Source organism: Fringilla coelebs, assembly GCF_963513975.1.
Source record: "Fringilla coelebs genome assembly, chromosome: 22".
Taxonomy (NCBI): domain Eukaryota; kingdom Metazoa; phylum Chordata; class Aves; order Passeriformes; family Fringillidae; genus Fringilla; species Fringilla coelebs.
Genome location: NC_140048.1, coordinates 9988091 through 10005763, shown reverse-complemented (window position 1 = coordinate 10005763; position 17673 = coordinate 9988091). Strand labels below are relative to the sequence as shown.

The window sequence follows — 17673 nt, the reverse complement described above, 5'->3', positions numbered from 1 at the left end:
TCTTCATCCATTCAGGCACCCTCTCTTGCCCACTGATGGGCCCGTGCTTCTCTGTGCACATTTATATATAGCAATGAGATTTCTCGGTGCAGTCTCTGACACAGATCCCTTTCCACAATTGCTCACTGACGCACACATACCCAGGCAGATTTTCCTACACATGTTCTTCACTTTGTCTGTTACATAGTGGGCTAAAGCAGTTGGAGTAGGAGCTTCCCCCTGTACAAGCTTTTGGATCTGCCTTTCTTTTCTCTGAGCTTCTTGGCTACGTCTCTTGGAATATTCATTGGCCCTGTTTTCAACCAGGAGAGTTTTCTCTTCCTAATTTCCTGGGGAGACTTCACTTAGTCGAGAGCATACACACCAAGTGCCAGTTTCTTGCTCATCATCCTGTATCCCCCAGGTCTACGCATTTTCCCTCCCAAGCAGAATAAAGGACAAAGCCCTGGCTGGGATGTCCCATCCCCCAGTATCCAGACCTTGCACTCCATTTGGGCTGTTTTGCTTTTCCTTCCATATATAGTGTGCTGCTGCAGGCTATTTTTAGCGCCTTTTTTGCTAGCTTCGGATCCTTTGTGATATGATAGCTGCTCTGAGACACACAGATCTCTGCTCTTTGGCAATGCCCACAAATGGAGAGCAGCGACAAGGGGAGAGGGAGCCCTTTATTATCTCACAGGAAAGGAGAGGAAAATGCAGTACAGGGAAGGGGGAGGAAGACACAGGGACAATGCTTCCTGTGGCTTCCAGGAGTCCTCACAGGGAGTGTTTCCAAACAGTTGTCCTGTTTCGTTTTTGTCTGTTTGTGGAAATGAGGAGGGTTTTCTGTCAGGTAATATCAATTACCTCTTCACCGTTGTCTGAAAGTGTATGTGAAGTGAGGTGGCTGAAACTCATACAATCCTTCTGGTGAGCCAGCTCCCTTCTGTAGCAGGGTGCCTCCATTGCAGGAGTCTCTGTCCTTCATGTTAGGTGCCTGAGCAATTAAATGCAGATTGTCTTAACTTCAGGGGATGTGTTGGGCTTGTTGGGCTCGTGCTGGATGAGTAGAGCTGCAGTTCCTGGAAGTGAGCAGTGGGAACTGGCCACAGCATTTGAGAAATGTGGGTGAGGAAAGACAGCAACACCAGCAAAGCAGGGAGGGTGTCGTGATCATCTGGAACCAAATCTGAGCAAAGGAGAAGCAGATTTCAAGGTGGTTTGGGGATTAAATCCATGACAGTTAAAGCTGAACTCAGACTTCACAAAGCTCAGAAGTAGTTCTGGACCACCCCCCTTCCCCTTTCCCATAGGCTTGGATTTTGCATCTAACTGTTTACACCAGTTGAGGTATAGCCACATGGTACCAAAGATGGGGCACACTGGCTTTCAGGGCAGTGGCTAAAGCCAGCAGAAATCACATTTAATAGTTTCATTTTGTATCAGATGCTTAGTGTGGTAGTCTTTTTCCCCTTGCAGCTTGACACAGGCTGGCTAGAGTTTTCCTGTGCAATGCTTGGAAATCAGGACATTATGAACAAAGCTGGGGGTTGTTTTACTGGTCCAAAAAGAAAGGAAAAGCAGAACAGGGAAAGCAGATTTAACAGAAACAGGAAATTGTTAGACCCAGTAGGGGTTTCATGGGTTCATTCTCTTCTGTTGGGTCATAGGGTTACACTGAAATGGAAGTGGGGAAAAGAAAAAAAAGAGGTGAAGAGGAGAACTGCTTTAAAGCAGGATAAAATTTTTTAATATGCTGTGTGTGAAAGATAAAGTTGACCTTCAGACAAGTCTTGTTGCTGGATCCAGTGAAGAATGGTTCTGCATTTAACATCCTGTAAGATTAATACCAACCCATGAGGTTGTGCTATGCCCTGAGCCTGACACCGCAGGGGCATTGCCACCTATTCTGTGACTAACAGGGTGTTTATTCTGGAGTCAGGCATCCCAAATCCCATGCAGATGCTGGGCTTAAGTGCCTGGAACTGGAAGGTCGTTTTGGGCTAAACCAGATCCCAGTGGGTGTGGATTTGTCCCTTGCCTTGCAGGCTCTGGGCGCGTTCTTCACATGGCCCTCCTCCAGAACCACGTACACAGGGAACCAATGTAGCAGCACTTGTGCTGCAGTAAAACAGCTATTCCAGGCAATCCTGGAGCAGGAATGTGACCTTCATGGTCTTGCCCATTTAGTGCCCGTCACAGGCAGTCTTTTCCTCCATAGAGTCCTGTGAAAGCTGATTTGTGGGAGCTGATGGCTATTGAACTTCGACTGTGCTCATTGACAGGCTCTTGTGTGCACGGAAACGCTCTCACGTACGTGCCTGCCTGTGCAAGTGGCATCACTGGCTGTCAGATTCCCCACATCTTAGGAATCTTTTGGATCTGCTGACCTGTTCTGTGGCAGCATCTTGGTGCCTTCCTTTTCCACTGTGTTTCAAGGCAGTGTTGCTTTGTTTTGAGCGGGACCCCATGCCCAGAGCTTCCTTTCTGCTGCCAGTGTACCTCCCTGTGCTGGCTGCCTGGGAAGAAGGAATGTGCTTGCCCATTAGAGCCAGAGCAAGTGTTGAGTAAAGATGATGAGGGAGGCTTGAAGGACTCCCGCACACAGTAAATCTTTACTCTGCAGCAGAAAGCAAGAGGCAGAGGAGGAGGAGCGCTGTGTCAGACTGAAGCCTAAACGAGGCCGAGCTGGCGCATCAGAGCAGTCTTTATTTCCTCCTTTACACTGATATTGGGTGACCTCCAGATGTGTGTTCTTCCCATCATGGTGGGCTGTGAAACTGCCTGAGGGAGTAGGGGAGGGAAGAAGGGAGGGAGAGACCCGAGGAAGGACAGCTTTTGCTCATTCTTCTTCCCTTCAATCAAGCTCCGTGAAGCTAACCCCTTCCTGCCCCTTGCCCTGCCCATGCTCTGGAGCACTGGCTTTCTCCCCCTCCCTGGAGCCCACATCAGGACAACAGCCTTCTCTCCTCAGTCTAAATCCTGATGGAGAGAAGGCTGTTCCTTACCTATTTTTCACCTGTGTGGACTTTCCCCATTCCTGGTGTTATTGGAAGCTGTTCCTGGCTGCTTGAGGGGCTGCGTGTAGGTTTCGATAGCATTCTGGACTGTGGCCCTTTTCCACATGGCAAGTAGTAGCTGTCCATTTACAGAAATTGAGATGGAAGAGAGAAAGCTGAGTGAATCTTTAAAAAATTGACAAGGGAAGGGAAGGGAAGGGAAGGGAAGGGAAGGGAAGGGAAGGGAAGGGAAGGGAAGGGAAGGGAAGGGAAGGGAAGGGAAGGGAAGGGAAGGGAAGGGAAGGGAAGGGAAGGGAAGGGAAGGGAAGGGAAGGGAAGGGAAGGGAAGGGAAGGGAAGGGAAGGGAAGGGAAGGGAAGGGAAGGGGAACTGTCCTGTCTTTGTCTTGCCTTCTCCTCTCCTTCCTGCACTCCTCATTGCCAGGTTTCTCGTGCACACAGCCTTTGCTGCTCTTCCCCTGCCTTGATTCATCTCCACCTCTGCTGCTTTCCTCCTCTCTGCACTGTTCTGTTCTGCCCTCCTCCCGCTCCACCCCATACATTGCCTCGCCCGTCTCCCTTATCCATTTCACACCATTCTGTCCTGCCTGCTCTCAGCCCTGCTTGCTCTTCACCAACACACACAGCATTTTCACATGGGTTTTCCCCCTTACACAGGCTGCCGTCTATCCTCTGCGCACCTCCTTCCATTCACAAATATACACAAGGACAGATCTGTACAAACCTTGGCATATTGGCATTGGTCTCACTTCCAGTAAAATTACTTTTTCTTCATATTAGGCCAAGGCAAGAGTGCAGAGACATTTATGAAACTTTGTTTAATGTACTGAAAAGCCATCGGCTAGAACATTTAGGAAATTGATTTTCCTGGCATTGATGAACTCTTTTTATTTTACCCCAGTATTAATTACTTTTTTTTTTAAACAAATTAATTTAAGAGTCATAAAACCTAACAAGTGAGCCAAACGTCAGTAGATCATGTTCCCCTCTCCTGTTCCTCCCCCCCCCCACTGCTAGTGCTGGTATGGGAGGAGAAGAAAACTCAGAGCCTTGTGTGACTGTCTGCTCTGGTTTCACCGCAGGGGAAGCTTCATCGCTGCGGGATTACGCCGCCACCACCATGAATGAGTTCCTGGGCATGTTTGGCTACGACGACCAGAACATGCGGGACGAGCTGGCCCGCAAGATCAGCTTCGACAAGCTGAACGCTGCTACCTCAGAGGCCGCCGCGGCTGCCGCGTCCCTCCCCGGCGACGACGCCATCGGCAAACGGGCCCGCTTCTCCAAGTACGAGGAGTACATCCGCAAGCTGAAAGCTGGAGAGCAGCTCTCGTGGCCCATGCACTTGGCCAAGTCCGAGGAGCTGGGCTCCAAGCTGGGCAAGGAGCCGTCCTCAGTGCTGGCACAGCCCATGCGCGCGCCGGGTCCAGACGCCTCCATGCTGACGGAGACCAAAGCCACCATCCTGCCGCTGCCCTCCCCCAGCAGCTCCCAGATGCAGGGCCTGATGTCACGGGCCTCCAAATATGACTTCTTCATTCAAAAGCTGAAGACGGGTGAGAGCATCAGGCCGCAAAATGGCAACACTTACAAGAAGGCCTCCAAGTATGACCTAGAAAATGTCAAGTACTTGCACCTTTTCAAGCCTGGGGAAGGAAGCCCAGATATGGGAGGAGCCATCGCCTTCAAGACAGGCAAGGTAGGGCGGCCTTCCAAGTATGATGTGAGGAACATTCAGAAGCTTACTCCAGTAAAAGCTCCGGTCCCCAGCCTGGCCCCTGCTTCCCTCACCAGTACCCCCAGCAGCACTCCTGTGGCTGGGCCAGAGCAGTCCATCTCATTGCCATTCAACACTCCTGAGTACCTGAAATCAACTTTCTCCAAGACAGACTCCATCACAACTGGAACAGTCTCTACAGTAAAGTAAGTGTACTCCCACTTTTCTTATCTAAGTACTAGTGGGGCACCATACCATAAGTCTGTGTGTGGTTCAGCGAACAATTCCAAGTTCTTACCCTGTTAAATACTGCATTGTTCACGGGATGGTTCTCTTTGCTCTCTGTCAAAGTGTCTGCTCCTCTTTTATACCTTATATCTCTATTTACCTGGTCTTCACTAAGGCTGTGACCTGCCATCAGCAGTTATAGCCACGAATCTGGAGTCCAATAGCTCCTGAGTTCATATGTTAAAATGAAACAGGAGGGAACATGGTGCTATCAGCACTCTTAAGGTAAAGGTTGGAACTACTTTATTGTCTTCTCCCTCTGGTTTCCCAGGCATCTGGATGTGTCTGCAGGAGAACCTGATTCTTGTTTCCATTTAACTAAAAGGCATGACTCTGCTGACTTTACTGTTAGCAAGATGGGGCTTATTGTTTGTCCCAGAACTCAGAAGACATTTTGGTGCCTAATTCCCATCAATTTCCATAGGAGTTAGGCATATACCTACTTCTGTAGGGCCAGGCCTGTGTCTTCTCAATTTGCTTACACAAATAGAGGTGATTCAATTACCCCTCAGACTGGGCAAACTCATTAGCCCAATTACCACTAATAACCTCCTGCACATACATTGCCAGCAGTCTCTGCAGTGATGCCATTGACTGAATGGAGGTATCTGAAGGTCTTGCCAAACCTTGGATTACTTTTTAATGTGCCTTCCAGAGGTGGGAGCTGTAGAAGAGATACATATGTATGTCAGGCTGCAGCAGGGAGGAAGGAGAGACTTCTCTGCTTTCCGTCATGGTTTGGGTTTACTTGTTTCTCCCTGTGAATCTGGGCTGTTGTGAGCTGTGAATCCCATGGGGTCATTTGTAGTAAGTCCAGGGCCTTCTGTCCTGCCCTCTGTGCCATCACACACACCCTGCTTGGTCCTCTGATGAGGAAAAAGGCTGTTTTGTATTTGGTATGTGGACGTAGGAGGCCTTGAGCTTGTTTGAATGTTCTTTGCAGTCCCAGCAAAGTCTGCATCACCCACTTTCCCTGTTTCCCCATGTGGAAGGCAGAGCCATATAATGATACCCGTCTTCCATGTGAAATGGTTGTTTATCAACTGCCTGCACACAGATGGGGAGCTCCGTGGTAAAGGTGTATGGGAAAGGACAGAGGATTAACATCTGCATCTGCTCAGGATTCTCAGGGTCTGCTCAGGATGAACCTGTATGTGCTACAGATGACAGGCAGGGACTCCTATTACTTAAAAACACAGTGGGGTAAATATTCCTGTAGACTCAGTGCCCTGTCGTGATGGGTCACTTTGTCCAAGACTCTGTGCCTGAAGTGTCTTGAGAACATTCAGCTGCCTGGGGCTCAGTTGCCATCCTAGAGCTGTGCCTAAAGGCACAAGCAAGATAAGCAAGCCTCTTATCTGCTGTGGTGTTACCCTGGGATCCCAGTTTGTTCTCCTTTCTCTTGCTTGTTTTCCTGCCTCTTGCCAGACGTGGGTTTGCCACACCACGGCGAGCCTTCCTCTGGCCACAGGACTTCCTCAGCCAGGGCATCATGATGGAGCTGCAGCTGGAACGGAGGGCACCATGGCCTTCAGCCTGGTCCTTCCTGTGTCCTGATCACACTCTGCAGTACAGAAAGGGCTCTGCTCCCTTCTCCTTCGGGCTCCTCACTAGATAGGGGCTTCCATGGTGAAAGGCAGCAGCCCATTGACTGTGCTGGTGAAGGAAGTGCTGACTGCGGTATCTGGGCCATGGCTTCCCATTCCGAGTCCCCACTGGTTTCAATAACCTGGCAGGAGTTACCCTTTACTCTCACACATCTGCACATACACCCTTGCCATGGGTTTAAACTGTCTTAGATCCAAGGCCATTAATCTGCCCTGAACTCGTCTGCCTTGAGGTGAGCTCTGTGCGAAGGTGTCCTTGGTTAAACCAGGGCGCAGAGCCGCAAGGAGGAGGAGTGGAGGCTGGGCGTGGGCAAAGCACACAAAGAAGATGGTGTGCAGCCTGTCTGGAGGTGCACTGGGATGGCCCTGTCTCTTGGGTAGGCTGGAGTCTGGCCCTGCATCTAATTTTCCCTCTTCCTGAACTCACTAAGGATGTTATTTTTATCTGCTTCCTAACGATGTAAAATAATCCAGGCTTGTGTGACAGTTGGGGTGGTTTTCTCATTGATTAAAATACATAATCTGTCTGTTAGAGTTTTGGGGTCTCTGTGAACCAAAGACCCATTTTAAGGCCCCATTCAGGGGCTGGAGCCAGTGTTCCACTGCTGGTCACAGAGCAGCAGGGCTGCTGGCCACAGGGAAATGGGCAATAGCTCACAACGTGGCTGGGAGAGAGACTCTTCTCCTGCAGCTGAGCCAGGGGCAAAGCTTCCGTGCACACAAGGGCAGCACTGCCAGGTGCCTCAGAGAGGTGTTTGCATGTGGCCATCACTTTTTTGTATAGGCATTTTTTCGGTAGAAACGGGTTTTTGTGGTTGATCTTCTCACTTTCTCCAACAAACTGCTCCGAGTCCTGCAAAGAGGGAACGTGCAGGAAGGGTGGGAAAAGAAGGTACAGGATTTGAAGAGCAAAGGGGAGGGAATTTAAACTTACGGGTGTCTCCGCTGGTACCCTTCCCCGGGCCCTCTCTCCTGATCTGTCAGCGGTGTGTGAGAGAAACAAGGAGTTTAAGCTGTGCCCTGTTCCTACTAACCAGCTTTGCCCTGTGTGTCTCCCATTAGGAATGGATTACCCACTGACAAACCAGCCGTCAGCGAAGACGTAAATATTTACCAGAAGTATATTGCCAGGTAGGCAAAACTTTTGACTTTGCTGGGGAGAGGACTGGGAGGAAGAAGATGGAGCGGTGGTGGGAGAGACAAGGTCTTGTCTGGATCAAGTGTTTAAACCAGACATTGGCACTTGCATTTCCCGTGTCATCTGTACTTGCTCTGTCCCCCTGCCTGCGAGAGCAGTAGCTGTGAGAGGTACACAGTCACGCCAAGAGCATGCTTCGCTCCCTGGAGCTGTTAGACTTCGTGACAAATAGTGGAAAACTGCTTCACTGAAGAAGCCCAGGATTTAAATGGGAGTTCTGGCTCTTGGCTGTTGTTCTTTCTGTCCACTGCCTTTTTCTCCTACCGTGTCTGCAGGAGGCAAACAGAGAGCATCTCAGCTCTGAGAATCTCAGCCAGAGAGATTCACAAGTGACTTGAGTTTAGGGAGCTCTTGGCATCAACATGGGATGTTTATCCTAGAAAATTTTTCCAGCTCATTTTTCTGAGAAGTCTTCACTGAATCAGGTGCAGAGTAGGGCACCTTACCACAGCTGTGGGCATGCTTAGGTCAGGACAGTGATGCTGAGAGGAAGCCCAAGGCTGTTGGGGTGGGACAAAGTGAGTAATGCCACAGGAGCCAGAGGGACAGAGGAGATGATTGCATAACACCTGCTGGTTTAGAGCTCACAGCATAAAGGGTGCATCAGGCTCTGCCCCCAGCCGGTCGAGCCCCTCGTCGGTAATGTGAGAAGGCTCCCAACAAAAGCCCCTTGTATCCAGACAGACACAAGGGAAGCCAGCAAACGCTTCTCCCCAGGGAAAAACTGCAGGGTTTGCTCCCACCAGCACCTGGGCACTTATTAATGAAAGGGGAAGGGAGTGTGTACTGCGCTTTCCCACCTTACCAGAGCCCACAGAGAGTCTCCTTGTGGGAGATAGTCAGCTGCTAGGAAAGTAAAGGGAACATTTTGGCAGGGAAAAAGAGTGGGAACAGCACTCTCCTAGCTCAAGAGTGGAACGACAAGTGACTTAATTTCCTCCCTTTTGCCCAAATCCCAGATGTAGGAGAAGGGGACAGAAAACCCCATGGGAAGAGGGGGCAGTTGTGCCACCACAGGCAGCTCCTCAAGCAGCAATGCCTCAAGTGCATGTGGGAATTGACTGCCTCGAGGGACAGTGCAGTAGTAGAATATATAGAATATAGGAAGAAAAACAGGGGTTTAAACTCATGTGCTGTGTTTGTTTACCCTTATCCCAGGTCCAGAAGGAGCAGCATCCTTTTATTTCTGAGATTGCAGGAATTGTAGGAATTGCAGTGGGAGAGGAGGCGGCACCTTTCCGTCCCCCATTCCCCTCTCAAGTAGAGAACTGTAAACACTTCAGCCTCATCCACTGCTTTTGGAGCTGTGCAAGCCCCTTTCCCGGGGTCAGGCAGGTTGCTGAGAGAGAATTGTGAGCTACCTCAGGGACACCACATCCTTCTTAAAAGGCTCCGCAAGCCACCCGTTGCCAGCACAGCCACTTCCCTTCAATTTACACACATTTAAAAAAACAGTTTAAAGCCTTAAAATCGAGGGGTGGGGGGAGAAGAGACACAGCACTCTTATGTCTGTACTGCATAATTAGCTTAATGAGTTTGCCAAAGCCACTGCCAAAAGCTGCCCAGGGATAATCCATTCTCTCACACAACAAAACAAAACCTCTTACTTAGCTAGTTTGGGTTGGGTTGTTTTTCCCCCTCCTCCTCCCTGTATATTTATAATTAAAAAAAAAAAAGACCACAGAAAAAATTATTATTATTATTATTAGTGCCTCAGCAGATGGTGCTTCTGGCAGCACTTGCTTAAATATTTATTTCTGTGTGGGTTTCCTCCCCCCTTGTAATTGGGGTGGGTTTTTTTTTCTTCTTTCACATCAGCGTTACAGAGTAATGAGTCTGTAAACACTCTCTAAGCATGCTGACTTCTTTATTTATTATTTTTATTATTATTTATTTATCAACTCTTGCCAGATCAAGACTTTATGGCAAAAGAAAAAAAAAAAGGTGAACCGATTAATGTGAAGAAAGAGGGAGTGGGTTGTTCTTGTGCAATTGCATCTATGTGTCTCTATTGACAACTTAGGAGTTTGGATTTGTCTATCAGCGTGATAAGCTGGTCGTGAGTTTCTTGTTTCAGGTGTGTGTGTTTGTGTCAGTTCAGGTGCACGGAAGTTGTGGGTACATTCAAGTAAGCTCAGGGGGTGTGGATGTACTGTAGAGTGTGTGCATGTAAATGTGTGTGTGTATGTGTGTAAGTGTGTGGTGTGTGTAAGCTTTCCTGTTATGAAAAACCTAAACAGATGCTGCACTTTAAAAATTAATAGCTTTGAACTGTTTCAAGTGTCAGAAGAAACACAGGATAATATAACCCTTTAGGAGCCCAACCTTGCACACTGAAGGAGGAGAATTTCCCCTTTATGCTGGGTTTGCCACTTCTCTCCTTCCCCCAGCACACGGCTTGATGGAACACTTGTTTCTCCCTTCCTGTGCTGTAGACACCACACACACCTTTCCATGGCACATGGTAAGGAGGATAGGAGTTGGAAGTGCTGGAGTACTTGGTTAGCTCTTGTTTTTAAAACTGAGCCCATGTGTTATTCCTGCTAGGGTGCTTCAAATAGCTCATCTCCTGGAGTCAGACCTTGTTGGTGTCTGGCCCATCTTTTACTCCAGCTGGTATCTCTGGTCACTTTGCATCCTCATTTTTGGTAATAATTTGAACTGCTTTGTATTTGTCAGCAAGGTCTGTATAATCCTCCTCTCTGCCTGGCCTGCACCGCACAGGTCTCCAGCCCTGCACAGCCCTTTTCTCTTTTTTCCCCATCACGTCAGTGCAATAGAGAGGAAGCTTCCCACAGGGCACTTTCTTTCCTTGAAGAGCTGCTGGTGGTGCTATTGACATAAAGCCCTGGACTGGCAGGACCAGTTGGTTGCGTGTGCTGTGGAGCCTCATGTCCCTGGTCAGTGCCACGGTGGCTCTGGCAGCTGCCCTGGACAAGCCGAGCAATCACCCAGGCGTTGAGCAGGAATCTCTTCCTCTGCTCTCAGTTCCACACCTTTGTTTGTGCAGCCAGCCCTGCTGTTTGCCTTGTGGTTTGTTTCTTCTCTGCTGCTGAGGTTTGTTCTAGTTTCTCAATCACCTGTTCTGACGCGATCCTGATTTCCTGCAGTATTTCTTTTCCTTCCCCAGGGAAAGGCATGTCTGCTCCTGGCATCTGTCCCTGTCTCCCTTTGTGAATGCTGAGGCAAAGAAGTCATTTAATTTTTTAGCAATGTCTATCTTTTCTGTCAATTAAGTCCCCTTTCCATCTCCTAGAGGCCCTGCTGTCTCCACAGTTGACCTCCTCTTCCTTACTGTGCTTCAGAAATGGCTTATTCAGTATTGCTTTTCATCTAGACTTTTTCTGTCCCATAGCCTCGCATTACCTCACCTTACTATGATCTGTAATCATCCCTGCTCCTGCCCCATTCCTCAGTTGCCCCAGGACACCCTCACTCCTCTCATTTTCCTTTTTTATCTATTGCTTCCTCATTTCTTTCCCATGCCCTTTATCATATGCACTCCCGCTGTGTTTAGCACTTAAGTGACGTGAGGAACCTTTGAGGAACCTTTGAGCAGATGGTACTTTATCTTTGAATGTTTCCCCTCTGAGTCCCCTTCTCTCCACTCCTTTTCCCTTTCAAGCTCTTCTAGGGTCCTCTAGAATATACACAAGGGAGTTCATGGCACTGATTACCCCATTACTGGATCATCCCTTTGTGCCAATTCCTGGTGTGTCTATCAGTCAATAAATTCTGCATACTGACTGTTTGTATGTAGGTATTACACGACATTTCTGTCTTTCTGGTCTTTTTTGCCACCCTGTAGGTCAGGAGTTTCAACTTTGCTGTATGCAGCTTTTCTGTTATCATACTAGGTGGCCTTATACTTAAAATTTAGAATCCATATTTGCCCAACATGTATTTGTCTCCTTCTGTCATGGGAGGTTTCTGAAACTTGCTGGTGTGGTATGTAAATTCTATTCTAGAATTGTGTGGTGTTTAGTTCTAGGAACCCTCCTTCCTTATGCTTCCCCAAGTAAACAACTTAGATAATGGAGATGAATTTCAAGGGGAAAGACAGATTAGGGATGTACAGGACCTGAGCGATCCGGCTCAAGAAGCACCTTTAAATAGTGACAAGTAAGCAAGGGAAGGCGCAAGGGTCACCATCCTGGGAAGGGATAAAGGAGGTGGGGTTTAATGCCATAAACATGTGAGATAACAGCAGGAACAGGACTTAGTTTATTTGTACCTTACTTAGAGGCATTGCTGCCAGGACAGTGGTTTATTGTCTCTCCCTCTCTCCTGTTTGCAGGTTCTCTGGCAGTCAGCACTGTGGACACATACACTGCGCCTACCAGTACAGAGAACATTACCACTGCCTCGACCCCGAGTGCAACTACCAGGTAGAGAGAGCACTGCTCAGAGCAGCAGCTGCAGGACGGGGAGCGTGTGTCCTCCTGTGCTCTCCTCTCATATGCATGCACACGCCTTTTCACTTTGCTGCTCTGAAAGAGGACAGGATATGTTCTGAATTTAACAGAACTTTATTTTGCTCCCATTTAACTCCATCTAATACCATTTAACCAAACTCAGACCGCTACAATGAGGAGCCAAATATAGATCAGCTCAAGTCAGTGGGAACTACTCCGCATTGATATCAGTGAAACACCAAGGGCATAAACTGTGCTGTGTTACAAACTGTGCCTGAAACTAGGGAATGCTGATCTGTTAGTCTGTCTCTTTCTCTCCTGCTGCCCGAGTGACTTTCTAGCAGCAGTATCTGCAACAAAACACCCAGTAAGACCAGCAGCGGTGTGGGATTTGTGGGGAAGGCGCGGGGGTAGGAGCGATGCCGTAATTGCTGGGAGAATTGCCAGGGTATGCACGTCAAGCCAGCAGGTCACGTGCTGTGTTTGTTTACCCTTATCCCAGGTCCAGAGTTTGACACTGGCATTTCTGTGGTCAGGCTGATGCGTGAGCAGGAATCCCAGAGTTTGCCTGTGCCGTGCACCAGACACAGCTTCAGCCCTGCCCTGGGAGACCTTTGGGTCTCACGGGGGTGAGCCTGACCACAGCAGAGGAAGTTGATCTGGAGCTGCTGGGCTTGGCTGTGGGTTTCTATTGATCAAACGAGAGTTTCTCTCCAGGATGCACGTACTGGTCCTTCCAGCCCAGCATCGAGCAATCAAGATGAGTCTATCCCAACTGTGACACAGATATCCCTGCTCCAAAAAGAGAGAAACACAAAGGATGGAAAAACAGAAAAAACCTATTATTATGATTGGCCTCATGATTATTTCCTAAGGAGTCTGGAAGCTGCTTGCAAAGGAGCTGTCTGGTCTCGCAGGGAATAAGGATTTAGGCTGCTTTTTAAAATGCAAATTATTTTATGGCTGAGATATATTTTAGAATAAGTAACGCTTTGTAATAAGTGGGCACAAATTAACAATGATTGGCAATAGCAATCCTGTATGTACGCCCTGGGAAATCATGGCTCCAGCCTCCAAGGGATTTCTGTTGAAATCTATATCCATATATTCTCATGCCAATACCAATGAGATTGATCAGGATTGATATTATAGGAGGAAAGAGTGGAAGTGATAATCATTTGTTTCCTATGAGGCAGACTAGAAAAGTTGTTAAACATTAGAATACAGGCCTTTTCAATTACTGCTCAAAATAAATGGATATTGATTTCTTTTAAAAAAATCAGATTTACTTTCTCACCTTCAGTGGTAAATATTGATGTCTGTGGGAAATAGAAATAAAAAGCTTCATTTTAAAGGCACTTAGCCTGCTCTGACAATGGGGTACCCCTTCATTGCTTCAAGAAGATAGAGATTGAAAAGGATATTCTGGTCATACAGATTTAGCTCTGAGCTCTATTTTTCTGTAGAAAAGCTTCTTTTCCTGTGACTTGAAGAAAGTCTCATGTCCCTGTTTTCCTACATTCCAGGGGATGCAAGAGACTTAGAATGGGAGGACAGTGTAAAAGAGCAAAGGGTTTTTCCTGATTTTTAGTCCAACATGAATGTGGCAGCCAGTGTCTTGCTAACCACTACAGTGAGTGACTTGGAAGCTTGGCTTAGTTGCTTGTAGGCTGTTCAGTTCACTGGTTTGCTTTCTAACTATAGCACTTCTTGAGATAGTAGCAGCTAAAATTATGTTAGAAGACCTGCAGTCTTAAAGCTGCAGGGAGCAGATTCTGGGCATCACCCCAGTGTCATGTTTACTCTAGAACTTGTGTATTTACTTTCCCTTTACCAAGAAGATGCATGCACACAACTCCTCTTTAATCTGATTTTCTTGGGGTGATTACTGCCAAGCTTTCAACTCCTGGTCCCATAAGTTTATTACCAACAACAACAAAAGACACCCACCCTGCCCCCAGGACTGCTGGCCCGCTGGCATCACGCGTGTCTCACTGCCTGTGTCCGTATCTCTGCAGAGATTCACCAGTAAACAGGACGTGATTCGGCATTACAACATGCACAAGAAGCGCGATAACTCCCTGCAGCACGGCTTCATGCGCTTCAGCCCCCTGGACGACTGCAGTGTGTACTACCACGGCTGCCACCTGAACGGGAAGAGCACCCACTACCACTGCATGCAGGTGAGCACCCACTACCACTGCATGCAGGTGAGCGTGCCGGCGCTGAGCAGCAGCCGCGGCGCAGCCGGCTCCTGGCGCTGTGCGCGCGTCCCCGCCGCCCAGCGCTCCCTTGTCAGAGAGCACGGGGCTGTCCTGAGGCACACGAGGGACATTCAGAGCCTCCCTTGCTCGCCTCCCATGCAGGAGCCTCACTGGCCAGTCTGTGCCCTGTCCTCGCTGCACTTGTCGTGACGAGCGCTGGGAATGGCAAAGGGAAGCCCCATTATCAGTTTTTAGAAGCCTTGTCCGTGCAGTGAGGCAAAGCAGGTCCCAAGGTTTTCTCAAAGTCTGGGCTTATTGAAGCATTCTCTGAGACTCAGGAACTTCTTTAATGCCACTGCACTGTCTCTACTCAAATCTGATCTGTCCCTACCTTGAAACCAGACTTTCCTGTGGCACATCTGCCCTTTAGCACTGGGTTAATTTCCTCCATAATCAATTTCTAAAGTAATTAAACCTTAATGTCACATATCTGCACTTACCACCCCTGGTTCTCCATGTCCTTTACCAGTGGCATTCGTGTGTGGTGTAGGCTGAGAGCTGTGTTCCAGGGGCAGCCGAGCTTCAGCAGCAGTGCAGCCAGAGCTGGGGCTGCCGCACAGATGTCACTGTGATGCCTTCACTGTTCTAGACATGAACACACCACAGTGTTTGGGTCTTACCCTGATCATTCCTCAGGTTCAATGGTTTGACATGTACTCGTTTTAGTAGAATTGTGGCCTAAACCATTGCCCTGAAAATGTGCAGCTACAAGCAGAGTGATCAGCCAACCCTTGGTGACAGATTTTCTGGTCTGAAAAGTCAGGCTCGCTTCCTGACCTGTCCCAGCAGTTTAAGACCCCAGTTAAAGTCACAAGGCCTTAATCACATGCTTAAATGCTTTGCTAGGATAGACTTCAGCATATGTTTTACTTGAAGCTTTCTGAAGTCAATGGGGCTTAAGCACATACTTAAATGTTAGGCATGCACTCAAGTTCTGTCCTGAATAGGGACTGGTTGAAGCATGTGCTTGCAGCATTTGATAAATTGGGAATTTCATGTGTCTTTCTCCTGAGGACTTTTTCTGCTACCACTTCTATAATATTGATTATTTAGTTTCTTCAGCTGAGCAGGATGAGATTTGCTTGATTTTTTTTTTAGAGTACAAGGAGTGTTTTCACAGCCTTAAGCCACTCAGAGTTCAAATAGAGACCCTCGCTTACACAGCTATATATGGCTAATTCTGTCCTGTGCCCACTGTCTTCCAGTAAAGTCATGCCCATGTAAGCAGTGCCTTACAGGAAAGGTGTCAGAATATAAACTCCCAATTAAAGAAAATACTGCTTAAATGGCAGAATTTGTGCCATCCATCACATGGGGTTTTTTTCTTTATGTCCATAATTGGTGTGGATAAAATTCAGTTAGTTGTTTATATAAACTGACATTTTTTTAGGCTTTCGCACCAAGAGCTGCATTGCAAATTATTCCTAAGGACGCTTTTGTTTAATTCTTTTTTTTAATGCCATGCAGGGCCTGTCTTTTTTCAAGGTGTCAGTGTGGAGAGAGAGAGACTCTTTTATATTGGAAATAGCTGGAGATCCTTTTTATTTTTTTCTCCGGGTATTTGTCATGGGTTTTGTTATTGCCTGTTTGAATCAACCTGGGCTGAACTAAGGGGTGGTGTTTTCCTTCTCTTCATTTCTGAGATGGTGCAGGCATTGGCACATGTTGTGCTAGAAGAAAAGAAAAAAAATCCTCCCTCAGCAGGGCTGAGGACGTTTTCAGATTCCAGTGGGTTTTTACTCAATATGGCAAAGTTGCCCCGCTTTACCCAGAGGAAAGCAGGTTTTCAGCATTCTGTCCTCATCACAGCATTCTCATTCACTGCGCAAGTTTAAAATTATTGAAGTGGGAGTCTTGAACAGTGACAGGGAAAAAAAGTCACCAGTTTGCTAAAATCAGCTGAACACGGGGTTTAAGATGTGCTAGAAATGAAACCATTTATTACAAGATCAAAAGACTGGTTGGCCTCATGTTGCACCAGCATGCCTTACCTCCCAGAAGGACTAAAGAAGTAAATAACTTATTCCCACTCAATTTTGTATTCCCCAAATAGACGAAATCCTGTCCTTGTTCTGTGTCACTCCAAGATAATAAAAAGCAACAGCATCTGTTAGTGTTCTGTTCTCTTTAAGAGCAGAACCCTACTAACTGCTTCCCCAAGCAGGCATGATTATCTGGAGCTGGTATTTTATCCCTCCAGTCCTCCCTTTTTTTCTTACTGGTTCATGCCCAGAGAGTTGGTTTGTGTTTGGTTTTTTTTCACTACTGCTCCATGCTCTATCAGTCTTTAGATTGGGAATTAAAGTGATGACTTAATACCCCTAGGAGAAGCACACAAATGGAACTATTAAATGTACGTGTGCTACCCATGTATTTATTGCTGCTGGTAATAATGTCAGGCTGTTAAACTGCTGTGCTGATGACTCCTCTTTGGGCCTGGGGCAGGTGGGCTGTAACAAGGTCTACACAAGCACCTCTGATGTGATGACCCACGAGAACTTTCACAAGAAGAACACACAGCTCATCAACGACGGGTTCCAGCGGTTCCGTGCCACGGAGGACTGTGGCACTGTGGAATGCCAGTTCTACGGGCAAAAAACCACTCACTTCCATTGCAGGTGAGACAGCAGGGAAGGTGAGGAGTCCTGCCTCAGAGCTCTGTGGTCTGTTTGCCTCCTGCCAAGTCATAATTTCCCGAGTATGCACAGGGACTTGATTTGCCCTGCTGTGACCTTCTCAGAATTCTGGGCATATGAGAATTCTGGGTGAACTCATATACCAGAGTAGATGTGAATTCCAGGATTGTGCCACAGACCACTCTGAAGGCAGGAGTATGATCTGAGGAGAGGATACCCACTAGAAAACAGAGCCTAGAATAATTTGGGAAAGAGACCACAGTGCTCTCCAGAGTGCAGCCATGGGCCATTAATACAAATACACTGCTAATGGCACTTCCATGGTAGGGTTCTCTCCAGCCAGCTCATCCCTTTTGGGGCCAGACTTAGCCTTCTGCTAAGTCTGCACAACTGCTCTTCTACTGATTTTTTAGGTTTTCAGGAAGAGTAGGAAAGCACAGTTTGTACCTTAGTACCCTTTACCTGCTGTTTTGTTGGAACTTTTAGTGGAGGGCACCTGTATTCCCATGTTCCTGTGGCAGTTCCACAGAGGGGAGTGAGATTCCCAGCTC

The 17673-nt window shown here is 47.7% G+C and overlaps 1 protein-coding gene across 4 annotated transcripts in view; it reads left to right on the top strand.

The window, feature by feature from the left end:
• The window catches only part of CASZ1 (castor zinc finger 1), a 196927-nt gene that overhangs the window by 154419 nt on the left and 24835 nt on the right, over positions 1-17673 (top strand). For all 4 annotated transcript variants that reach the window (XM_084220093.1, XM_084220092.1, XM_084220091.1 and 1 more), the window contains 5 exons: positions 4080-4920; positions 7672-7740; positions 12105-12195; positions 14241-14405; positions 16932-17104. In XM_084220093.1, the coding sequence (XP_084076219.1) occupies positions 4080-4920; positions 7672-7740; positions 12105-12195; positions 14241-14405; positions 16932-17104 (1339 nt within the window). The remainder of the gene's footprint in view (positions 1-4079; positions 4921-7671; positions 7741-12104; positions 12196-14240; positions 14406-16931; positions 17105-17673) is intronic.